Raw genomic sequence first — 12,636 nt, forward strand, 5'->3', positions numbered from 1 at the left:
CCTCAAGATGTCAGATTATCCCATCTATAATAAGACTCCAAGCTCCTCAAGGAATAAGGTAAAACAATCAATTCAAATGATCATAAATGATAGGCAAGAATAAAGAGCGATGATTATTACTTTTTACTTTATCCTCTCCATTTACTCTTACATATATCTTTTGCAGTCTCACTATATAGGGATTGAGTGTGCCCCTTCTGAGGAAAAAAGAAAGTGTACATTCCACCTTCTACTCTGTTCAGTTTTACAGAAACTCATTTTACATGTTATTTTAAAGTGGGCCATGTAAGGGTTCTAAGTTGTAACTGTAATTCACCACTAGCAAACTTTTTCTTGTTTACACTGCAGTCAATTGAACAGAATTATGAACGCTACTATAAAAAGCAAACAGTTCATCTACAGCAATTTATAATGAACAGTTATTATACTGTTATATGCTCCAATTTTCATTTTTTTCAGCAGCCACAAAACATCCATACTCTCTTCATAAACAGCAGCTCACTAACCAAACATCCAAGTCTATTCCTATGCTAAGCTCTTGGCAGTCTCTGCTAAGAGAAATTCAGAGGAGGCCTCAATTCACCTCCTCATGCATAATTGACCAGTTGAGATTCCCCTGCTCACAATCTATAGACACTTGAGATCCATTCCCGCCAGTTTTCCTTAGTCTCAGATAGTAATAGTGGCACATAAACAGTAACTCTAAACGTAAAGGAGGTAGACGTTAAAAGATGTCATGTGAACATGATCTCAGCAACTACTTTAGTAGAGAAAGTTACTTGAAAGCTTGAAGTTTATTTCCAGGATAATTTAACTCTATCTAAAAGTAAAAATTACTGTAGTCTTCCAGAAGCTAAAAATTGTGGGATTAAATCACCTTTTTAAAAAAGATTAAATACTAGGCACAGCTATTCTGGCTCTGTTAGTACAATGAAGAAGTGTAACAAAGAAGGGGAGGTTGCAATTTATGTTCCTGACTATGATTCATGTATTTCAGTTGGTTCAGTTGCACTTTTCTTAATGAATGCAATGACTCATCTAAGCCATTGAAATTGCAACTGGGAAATGACAGTTGTTTCTCTCCTTACCAGTGCTTTCCCACTGCCAAACACTACAGTCTGCTAGGACAAAGACTTGAAGTAATTTGCTAACAATACATTAGTCTCCATTCAACAGAGAAACAAATAAAAGCTTTACTGAGTTCTAACTTCCTATGGGGCCAATAATGCCAAAAGCAATGGAAACATTAGCTGGTTCTGATAGTTATCCATTACTACATACTTGTAAAAAGAATACATTATAGAACTATTTTCCATACAGCAGCAAAACCACAGTAAGACTAGCTAGGGAAAAAAAAAATCCAAACAGCTTAAGCATAAACACTGTATCATCATTTCAAGCCTCCCATTACCCTTGTGAGGCTATTGTGATTCCATAAAGACTACTGTAAGATGTGGCTCCACATCATTGTATCACTTACAGGATACAATGTAGGAGTTCGGAATTCAAACATTCTGCCTTTTAACAAAGTTAAATTTATATCACTTGCACCTCTGCTGAGGGCACTCAACTTCAAGGAAAAGTGAAAAGCTCTGCCCCTGAGAAGGAACTAACCCACAAACCAGGGCATGCAGGAGCCACCCAGGTGGAAAGCAGCTTTGCAGAAGAGAACCAAGTTGGTCACCAGGTTGAATGAAAGTTAGGAATGTGCCCTTGCACCAAAGAAGACCAACAGTATCTCAGGATGCATTGAGAGTACTGCCAGAAGTCAAGAGGTGATCCTTCCCCTCTACTGAGGACTGATGAGTCCACATCTGAAGTGCTGCATTAGCTCTGGGCCCCTAGCACAAGAGAGAAATGGGCATAGGAGAGGGTCCAGAGAAAGGCTACAGAGATTATTAAGGTACTGAAGCATCTTTCCTACACAGAAAATCTAAGAAAGCTGGACTGCCTAAGGAAGGAAAGGCTCAAGGATAATCTCATCAATTTATATGAAAATGTGAATGGAGGATGGACAGAAGACAGAGCCAGGCTTTCTTCCATGGTGCCAGTGCCAAGACAAGAGGCAGCAGCCCCATGCTGGAACACATCCAAACATTAGGAAGCACAACTGTACTGTGCAGGTGCCTCAGCACTGGTACAGGGTACTCAAAGATGTTGTGAAGTTCTTGCTCTTTAAATATCTTTGTACAGTTGGAAGAGTAGCATGGTTAGGATGGTACTTAACAGGTGTTTTACTTGGGAAGATTATCATGGTGAAAAAAACCAAGGAAGAAATGTTTACCCATACCTGAGGATCTAGGCTCACAGCAGAAAAACTCCAAAAAGCAGGGATCTCCAGAAAGAGATCCTTCTCCAGTGGTAGAATTTAAATGGGGTCTAGGAGAGGTGCAGCCAGGCTCCACCCCTTCCTTGCCTTCACCTGTGCTCCCACGGCTGCCCCACTCCTTGCCTCAGGTGATCAATCAGTGGTTCAGGCCATGGCCCAACATCCCCATACAATCTTCAATAGCTCTATGTGTTCAGTATGTGTAAATCCCAAACTAAAAATATGCCACTTTCTCTCAGAAACACCTCTGACTACTAGTACTCATTCCTTTAAATGGTGAGAAATATTTAATTCTCATTTTCCATTAGAACCTAAAGAACAGCTTCCCAAATCTAAATTTCTTTTTTATAAAATAGATATATACACTCTAAAGGGCTTCCTTTATATTCTACAGTTGTATCAAAATCTTTTATCATTTTTGTACAATAAATGAACGCACACAGATGCAGTAGCAAGTTCACACCTAGGAGTCTTACATCTGGAAACAGTCAATTATTCTATAATCAAATCACAATTCTTCCAGTACTAAGAACTCACTTATTTTAATCATACTGATTATATCCATTCACATGTCCATCTTTCAGCAGGAAAGCTCTCCTTGAATAAAGTGACCCGGACATACTAAAGAAAGCTGTTATATATTTGATTTAGCCTAAAAGAACCATTTCAAGTCTTTCGGAAACATATAACCAATAAATAAAAGTATATCTAAGTATCTTCTTAAACAATAAACTGCATCTTCTAATAACCTACACAATTGACATGGCAGAAAATTACATTTTTATAGTCAGTGTTAGCCTCATCATATCCTCACATTTCTTAAAAGATTTTGACAGTTAAAGAATATGCTTGTTCCTTTTTTATACCTGTGAAGAGGGATCAGATTCCAATGCTAGTTTCTGGAAAATCAAAGTGTGTAACAATGTACGGCAAAAACATGGACTAACAGAATGCTGGAGATTGGAGGGGACCTCTGGTGGTCATCTGGTCCAACTCCCTTGCTCAAGCAGGGTTTCTACAGCCTGGGAGTTTATCCAGATGCCTTCTGAATATCTCCAAGGAGGAAAACAAACTCAGAAAGCTGCTCTCAATCACTAACTAAACCAAACAGGAAAACAAAAACATGTATTGAAAACAATATACATAGCATAAAAATATCTAGAAAATTAAGCAATATTTTGGATTGTCTGAGATGGAAGAATTGTATGAGTGATAAGATACAAGGCCATCTGTAGACAAGACAGGATGTAAGTCCTTTATTTCACTACATATACACAGACAGCTAATTCATGATTCTCAAATATTAAAAAAGTCACAACGCCCTGCTCTAAGGGGTTTCCAAAGCTCACTGACTTGAGGGAAATAAAGCCAACTGAATCTGTCAGACCCAGTAACTTTACACGTGCCAGCAGACTATGCCTTGATTTTTTTGTACGTTCAGAAAAGTTCCAGGGCTACGGAACATATTTTGGTGTTCATAATAGCTAAACTTTTCAAAAGATGTTTTCTTCTAAGATTTTTATATAACATATCTAATACTCATTAATACACATTTTTGCGCTGGCATTAGTCAGAGGTTCCTAAACTCACTCCACCATATATAAATGTTAACATGATGTCATCAGTTCTTGACTCTCCTTTCACACAAGTGCCTGACAGGACAGAAAGAGATTCCAAAGTACAAGGAAAATTAAATAAAACCAATAGACAATGACTTCAGATGCCCAAGTATGTAAATATGATTCAAACACAATACATCAGATATTGATGCAGCCTTTAGAGGTGGATAAAACTAGTCTCTGATTACAAAACGGACAAATAAAGTGTAAAATATTTCATACGTGATGAATACTGAGTAGATATCAAGAAAACAAAAAGGTGATTGCTTTTAAAAGAACAAAGAAAGAACAGAGCAGAACTACTCCAACAGTGCACCACTGACGTAAGTATACTAGACTAGATCAGCCTCATTACTTATTCACATGCTCCTTTATTTTTGGTGGAGAAAAAGCTGTTTTATGGTTTGCCTTTCACCATACTCTGCTAATGCTAGTTTTATTTTGCTGTCTAACTGGGTGAAAGGCAAGCGTGTGTATTTTCTACTCCAGTCTTCCAATACATCAGGACTGATAACCACAGCACTCACTGTGACTAAACTCAGAGGCAAGAAGACACTGTGCACATATGCAGCATTCTCCATGCAAAGAACTTACATTACCTGACTGTAAATGAGACTGAGTAGCACCATACATTTGTACTGACATTCATGCTTTGTTCAGACCCTTTCTAAATCTGAAAATAGGGACACTTAATAGTTTTGAGAATCCACCTTTTAAGAATGTCATTTGGATTCAGTTCTTTCAAAGAAGTGAGTTATACTTCTATACTTTCAAACATAGCTTGTTAAATACAGTCTTTGACTAAGTCTTTTTTTTTTTTTTTTTTTTAAACTTTCAATAGCATGACTGACAGGTTCCTGTTAGTTTCTGCCTCCCTGTTTCTTTTTTTCCTGTAAGCGCTTTTTTTTTTTAGTTGTTTAAAATGCAATGCTGGCAATGAGATATTGCTAGAGGCTTTGGACTAATGCCTTCTGATGATTCCACTTTTCTCAACTTTTACTTGCAATAAAGATTTTTTTTCTAGAAACATATAGTTTAAATTACAAAATTACCCAAAAACATAAATGGAATATAATTGGTTACAAAGTAATATTTTCAAATAATGGAGGAGTTGTTTGGGCTATTTAAGGCATAATTTATTAGTTCTGAGAGGCTGCACATTTGAATTCCTACAGGCAAATAACAAACTGATTAGTAAGAGTAATAAAGCAATTTATTTGTCTGACAATTGGCAGCTAGAAGTGCAATAATTTACTTGATCAATTGCCATTTTCAAGAACATTAAAGCTTCTCATAATTATGTTATCTATATGGCATGCAGATGAACAACAATACAGCATTATCCTTATTACACTGATTGGTGATTACACTGGTGATTTAATATGATGCTTCTGCCAGGTTTTGTACCTTTCTAAATAAAGAAAAGGAAGTAATTACTTTTTTGTACCGAAAGGTTGAAAAATTTATCCCCTTCTAGACATGCAAAGAATTTGATTACAGAAATAACTTCAGATGCTAGCTTCCCTTCATCAAAACCTTTCTGATATTCAGAACAACGCATGGAAGTTTGGAGAAAGAATCTTAGCTTTCCAGTCACGTAACTCTACAAAACTCGATACTTGTCAAGTAAAGATAACCACCTCACTTTTCTGATGGGAAGCTTTGCCTTTTGTTTTTGTATTTTTGCTTTTTTTTTTTTTTTTTTTTTTTTCTCTCCGTAAGATGAAGTTCTCCTCATGCTCACTGACTCAATGGGGTAACATCAGCAGCTAACAAATTATGTAGTCCAGTTCTCCAAACGCCTACCTTCACTGCATACAGTGACTCTAAGGCAGCACAGGAAGCCACAGCAGAGCCAATAAACACTACACACATTCCTAACACTGTAAAATGGAAAAGAAGATTAAGAAAAATGCATAAGAACACTTTCATTAGATAAGTGATGCCTCAGCAATCTGGATGAAGAAATATTTATTAGTCAGAAGCTCAGATGTACTAAAATATACTGCCTTGAGAATGTCAATTGAGATTGCCTTGATTCCCTATTGTTTTACTAAAAATATCTTATGCCCAATTAAGAACAAAAACAGGGGAAAATATTACATTAAAATTACAAGTTCAAGAAAAATCAAACATGTATATTTTTATAGTTTCCGCTAAGAAGTTTTAAAAAAACCACAATGCTCAATGGGATACCACATACCATACATTCATGTAGGCACCTAAATACACACACACACACACTCAAAAAACAGTTACTCTCATTTCAACTAATCATCAGTAAAATTAACCCCATTCTTCCACTACTCAAGAATCTCACTTAAAACAGATTTACAAAGGGGATTTATGGATTATATAGTCTTTGGCAGATAATTCTGGAAAGCTATTCTGTGCTAAATGAGAAAGGTCAAAAACCTTGTTAAGATTCTACCAGAATTAAAATTTCAATGACTGGAAACTTACACTCTACATCACTGAAAACTTTTCTATTTTTATTTATATTTCTAAAGAAGCCAACTTACAAAAGCACAAAACAACTGCAAACAAAATATATTTAGATTTCTAACAATGTTCTGTGAGTCCTTACATAATTTAATTATCATAATAAATATTTTAACAAGTGTTACATTCCCTTTTTACACTGTGAACTTTCAGAAAAACTGTACTGCCAATGTTGCAAATCATCTGTCAACTTAAGTTTTACTTCATTTCCTGAAAGAGATGAGCAATGGTAGATTTTCATACCTTTCTAATACTCAAACACTTTTACCTCATTTATTTATTAGAAATCTTTTCAGTTCTAAGGGATACTTAAAGGTCATGTAGTCTAACTCCTCTGCCACACACAGGGGCGCCTATGGCTAGATTAGGTTGCTCAGTGCCCTGTTGAGCCTGACCTTGAACATCGCCACGGATGGGGCTTTCAATACCTCTGGCTAACCTGTTCCAGTGCCTCAAACTCACTGTAAAAAAAAAAAAAAAAAAACTTCTTCCTTACATACAACCTAAATCTCCCATTTTAGTTTGAAATCATTTCCCTTTGCCCCACCACAGCCGACCTTGTGAAAGAGTCTGCCCCCTTCTTTCTCATAGCCCCCCTGCAGATATTGAAAAGTCGTGATCAGGTCTCCCTGAAGCCTTCTCTTCTCCAGGTTGAAAAGCCTCAGCTCTCTCAGCCTGTCTTTGCAGGAGAGTTGTTCCACCCCTTGGATCATTTCTGTGGCCCTCCTCTGGATGCACTCCAACAAGTCCTTCCCTGTACCAAGGGCTCTACATTTGGCCACAGTACTCTAGGTGAGATCTCACCAGTGCAGGGGCAGAGGGACAGCATCACCTCCCTCAACCTGCTGGCCATGCTTCTTTTGATCCATCTCAGAATACAATCAGCTTTTTTTGCTGCAAGGACACATTGCTGGCTCACATTCAGTTGACCATCCACCAGTACCTCTACGTTCTTCTCGGCAGAGCTGTGCTGTATCCTTTTGTCCCCCAGCTAGTATTGATAGTTGGGTGTTGCCACAACCCAGGTGTAAGACCCAGGCTTTGTTGAACTTCTTGAGTTTCTCTGCTCGAGCCTTTTGTAACATGAAAGAAAGTGCAGCAATGACAGCAGAGTAGCAAGGTCCTAGGTTGCAGCAAGTGAAAGTTTGCTCAAATGCAACAGCTGTGGATGCAGAAATAAACGGAAGAAGCTGCTTACCTTCAGAAGGCCTTAGGCATGCAGGGCTCTCCAGCAAGATACCCTTGCCTCCACTGCCAACTCTTAATTGAGGTCTGGGAAGAAGCAGATCCTGGCTCCACCCTTTCAGTCACTCAAGTGCACTGCATGCACCTGAGCTCCCCTGCACTGGCCCTGCCTTCCTACCAGGTGCTCAATCACAGCTCAGGTCATGACTTAGCATTCTGCTACACCTTTCTAGGTCTCTCTGAATGGCATCCTGTCCTTCAGGCACATCATCCGCACCACACAGCTTGGTGTTACACACAAAAACTTCCTGAAGGGGAACTTAATTCCACTATCAACGTCATTGATGGAGATATTTCAGAGCACTGGTCCCAGTACAAACCTCTCATCACTGATCTCTATTCAGACATTGATACATTGACCATTCACTCTCTGGGTGTGACCCAGGTGCAAGATCTGCATTTGGATTTGTTGAACATCATGAGTTTTACTTAGGCCCACTGCTCAAGCCTGTCTAGTTCCCTCTGGATGGCATCCCATCCCTCTGGTGTCAACTGCACCCCACAGCTTGGCATCATCAGCAAACTTGCTGAGGGTGCACACCCTGCTATCTATATCATTGATGAAGATATTCAAGTGTATTGGCACACATGTCAACCATTGGGGAACACCCCTCATCACTGATCTCCATTCAGACACTGAGCTATTGACCACCGCTCTCTGTACTCAATCATGCAGCCAGCTGATAACAAATTGTATAAATAATGCTGTGGCTACATCATGAGTTATATCTGTTTTCCTCAGTCAGTTAATTCACTAAGTCCACTTGCTGGTAATGCCTTTAACAATTTGATCATTCTACTTACATAACATACAACTTCTACAAGTTACTGATTAATTCATTATCCTACTAATAGTTTCTATGACAATAATTATTTTTCCATGACAGGTAATCTTTGAGGCATTCAAAAATGTCACCCCCTTCCTATCTCATTTCTCCGCATAACAAGGATTCTGAATCTGAAATGTATAGTACATAATACACTAATGCAATTCCAAGAGAAATCCTTGTTTTACTATCATGAGTTTCTGCTGTATATTACGTAAGAGCCTCACAGAGTTGCTTTGCTGTATAGTACATACCCCGTGTTCTTTAGCAGCCATCACCACTTTTAGAAGAATATCTTCTTCAACAAATGGTCTCACAGCATCATGGATAATCACTACTTCTGGTTTCTGGAGCAGATGGTTCGAAAATTCATTCTCTGAAAATAATTTCAGTCCATTGAAAATTGATCGGTGACGAGTTGTTCCTCCTTCTGTAACAGTAACTTTTTTGTGGCCATATTTTTCAATGATAGACTTCATTGTTTCAATATTTTCAGGAGAGACCACCACAATAATGTCAGATATCCAGCTCACCCTAGAAAAAAACAGTATAAAAACAGAGAGAATTAATGACTGAAGACATCTCCATGAGATAAAGAAATTCATACTGGAAGAAATTGAAGCTGGCTAAATAATCTGTCAAGATTCTCAAGTACATATTTATTCATGTATTAGCATACAACCCCTAAAGAGCTACATGAGAGGATCTCCACTGATACATGGATGTCAACCAAAGTAAGTGGAATCCTGGGGAGGACTTCCTTTCAACAAGCAGTTTGCAGAAATAAAAACTTCACACAACTCTTTGAAAAGACTTCAAAAAAGCTCTTATTCAAGCCTCACTCCTAGCTTCAAGTTGTACTTCTAGAACAATCAGCTACAGTCTATTACTTTAGTTCCCTCTAAAATATAGCCTTGGATCAACTGGTACATCCTGGGATTTGGAATATTCTCAGTTCTAATGTTGAGTACATATGTACAATTGAATAAGAGCAAGGAAGCAAGAGATTCAAGAAAAACTCTGAAACAAAGGTCACTATGAAGACAGGACTGACCAAGAATATAGATAGATTGCAAATAATAAAAATTATAACACTTAAGTATTGACACAAAACACGCTGATAGTTTGAGAATATGTACACGTGCAAAGGCTTCCACTCTACAAAGCTACTGAAATGTGAACACAGTTATGGTAGATACCACTACCATAATATAAAAGCATGTTTTTAAAATCAAGTTCTTAATGATAGCATCAGCCTACCCTTTAAACAGGTGTGGGGAGTGAAGAATCCACAAGATTAAAACCAAACATTACTGAAGTTAGCCTGAGATCACACTTGTGTCAGAGTACCTAAGAATACGAAGTAAAGCCACATGCATCATATCCTACATCAAAATACTGCAAATATCACCACTTAAATGCAGCTATTTGATTCTTTTATATACTAAATAATATGTAGAGGGCATCAAAAAAAGGATTTCAAATTGTTTCTTTCTCCACAGAGAACAGAGTAAGTTTTTGCTCGTTCTTGTTTTTTCTATTATGACTGACAAATTCATCAGGTAAACAATGATTTCAAGAAAATTCACTATCTGTAATACTTATGGGGAGCCTACACGCTCAGCTCTGAAGGAGGAGAAACAGTTATGATATATTCTTACTAGTAAAACTAGTAAAGCTATTGAGATTAATTTTACAGACACAAGATGCACTAAAGCACTAAATACTTGCAGTATTTAACAATAGTGAAAAACGTATTGCTCTTTAGGAATACAAATGCTCAATCCATTGTTTTCTGCAATAAAGCCTAAGAAGGCAATACCTAGGAACTACCTTCATTCCAAAAGCAAAGTCATCTGTGATACAAACCACTTTCCTGGAATTAGTGAAACACAGCATCTTCAACCTTTTGTACATTTTGTGGGGTTTTTTGGGGGAATAATAGAATTCCAGGAAAAATTATTTTAATGAATTTTAAAATAACTACTAAAAATGAAATAAGCTTCAGTGTTGTTAGACTTTTTTTTTTTAAAGAAAAGTATTTGTTCTTACATTCTTTTATTATAACAAAGGCAGAAAATACAGCCAAACCAACATATTCTCAGCATTTCTTAAGTATTGAAGTTGTGTAAATGTAAAACACAAAGTCATATGGTTTCAAGTTTCATTTCAACTTGTCACTCACCACAGGTTCATCAAAAGGTTTGCAACTCTCTGAAATGAATACTGGCACAGTCCTACACACTGAGCCACAAAATTTAACACTTCTGCATGACTTCAACTCCAGACTAGGGCAGACTAATTGAATTCATCTCAGTTCGTCTTATGACTATAGAGAATCAGGAATTTAAATACAGCAAACTCAAGAAGAGCGATTTCACACTAAGCAGAAATCAGAGCTGTGCACTCCTCTTTGCAGAACAGCCACAGAACAACAGAGTAGAGTAGGCATTCTGCACATCCACCAGTGATGGCTGAAGGACACCGACATTTCCATTCTGGACTCAAAGAAAACAGATTATAGTGCAACTGAGCAGTACATAGCATCTTCTGAGAGCTAGAGAGGCTAGCCTGTGATAGATCTGTCCGTGCACAGAGGGGCTGGAATGACTCAAGGCCTTCAGTGGTACAGTACACTAGGAACTGACAGGATGCGGTCAGAGCTCCACCCTGTGTCTGCATAAACACATTTATAAACCCAAGCCTGTCCTCAAATTCATTCTGAACTTATGTCCTATCATTAGATCTAGGATTTAGAGATGCAATATATTCCTCTACAACTACACAGGAATCCTCTGGATTGATTAGACGGAAAACCAGTTTGTGCTTTGAAGCCTAAGTGCCCCATCAAAACTGACTTACAGAATTCATGAAACATACCAGTACAGTAAGATATGCTAGAAATTTAACGTGCATGATTACTGTGTATCACACCAAGATGGTTATACCTGTCAAGATATGCCTATGGAAATGTTGCAAAGTGATCTAATGAAGTAGAAAGACATCAGTCCAGAGCCAATCTGACAGCAAAGCGATCTTTCCTCCCATTCATTTCACACTATTCTCTTCATAAAGATTTCATACTAAAATAACAAGCTCAAAATCCACTGAAAAGGTAAATGCCTTTTCTGTCTTACAGCTATAATATAAAACCATGAAAAAACCTGCAGCCTGATAAAACAATCTTTAAAGACAATCAGCACAAGGCATGGAAGAGATCAAAATAAGGTATCCATTAACAAACAACAAATACAGGACTGTAATGCTTCCATACAGCATAAGCTGTACTTTTAAAGTGGAAAACTGCATCTCACCAAATGAAACAAAAGCAACAATTTCAGACATAACCACTTTACAACTGTCTTGGGAGGACCTCAATATTACCACAAGGAGAAAAATGGAAGCAAAAAAGGACTTATGTTTGTCTCCTGAGACTGTCCTTCTGGTCATCACCTACTGAAGTCTAAAGGATCAGTCACTGCTTAGCTGCTTAGGGGTATTGCTTCAGTAAATTACAAATGACATGTATTCATACTAGCTGATGTGTAACTCAAACTAAAGGAGCTCCGTAACCCAGCAACAGTTTGAGCTATTACATGGTTTTGCAGCAATCCACAGAGTTACTCTATAAGCAGCAGGCTCAGGTACAAATGTGACTTTGAGGTTTAACCCTTTATTAATTTACTCAGATATAAACCAGTGCCAAGAGCCTTAAATCCTCAACTTTTCTGCAACTGCAGACAGCAGCAACTCACTTCACACTAAATCTCATTATATGGGCAGCTGTGTCAGAGAAACAAGGCCAGAGCCAGGCAGTCACTGCTGAGATGGTTCTAGGACTTGGAATACAATCTTTCACCACGATAAAAACTCTTCAGATGTAGAAGACAACTATTACGTTACTTCTGCTGATCTTACTATTCAAGCATCACATGAAAAAAAGAGCCTTCAGGAACAGAACACACATGAAGAATGAAAGCACTTTTTTCTCTTCCTTTTTTCCCCAAATCTCTGTAAATTTTATTATAACTTTACTCACAGAGGAAAAATATATGCATTTTTACAGTCCAAAATGGAAGCATGAAGAACTCTGAAGCATGAGAAGTTTCATGGA

At 37.7% G+C, this 12,636-nt stretch overlaps 1 protein-coding gene across 3 annotated transcripts in view; it reads right to left on the bottom strand.

Annotated features, from left to right (window-relative positions):
- Positions 1-12,636, bottom strand: part of CRPPA (CDP-L-ribitol pyrophosphorylase A) — a 108,956-nt gene that overhangs the window by 92,665 nt on the left and 3,655 nt on the right. For all 3 annotated transcript variants that reach the window (XM_048951039.1, XM_048951038.1, XM_048951040.1), the window contains exon 2: positions 8,777-9,056. In XM_048951039.1, coding sequence (XP_048806996.1) covers positions 8,777-9,056 — 280 coding nt within the window. The remainder of the gene's footprint in view (positions 1-8,776; positions 9,057-12,636) is intronic.

This window comes from Lagopus muta, chromosome 7 (genome assembly GCF_023343835.1).
Source record: "Lagopus muta isolate bLagMut1 chromosome 7, bLagMut1 primary, whole genome shotgun sequence".
Lineage (NCBI taxonomy): Eukaryota > Metazoa > Chordata > Aves > Galliformes > Phasianidae > Lagopus > Lagopus muta.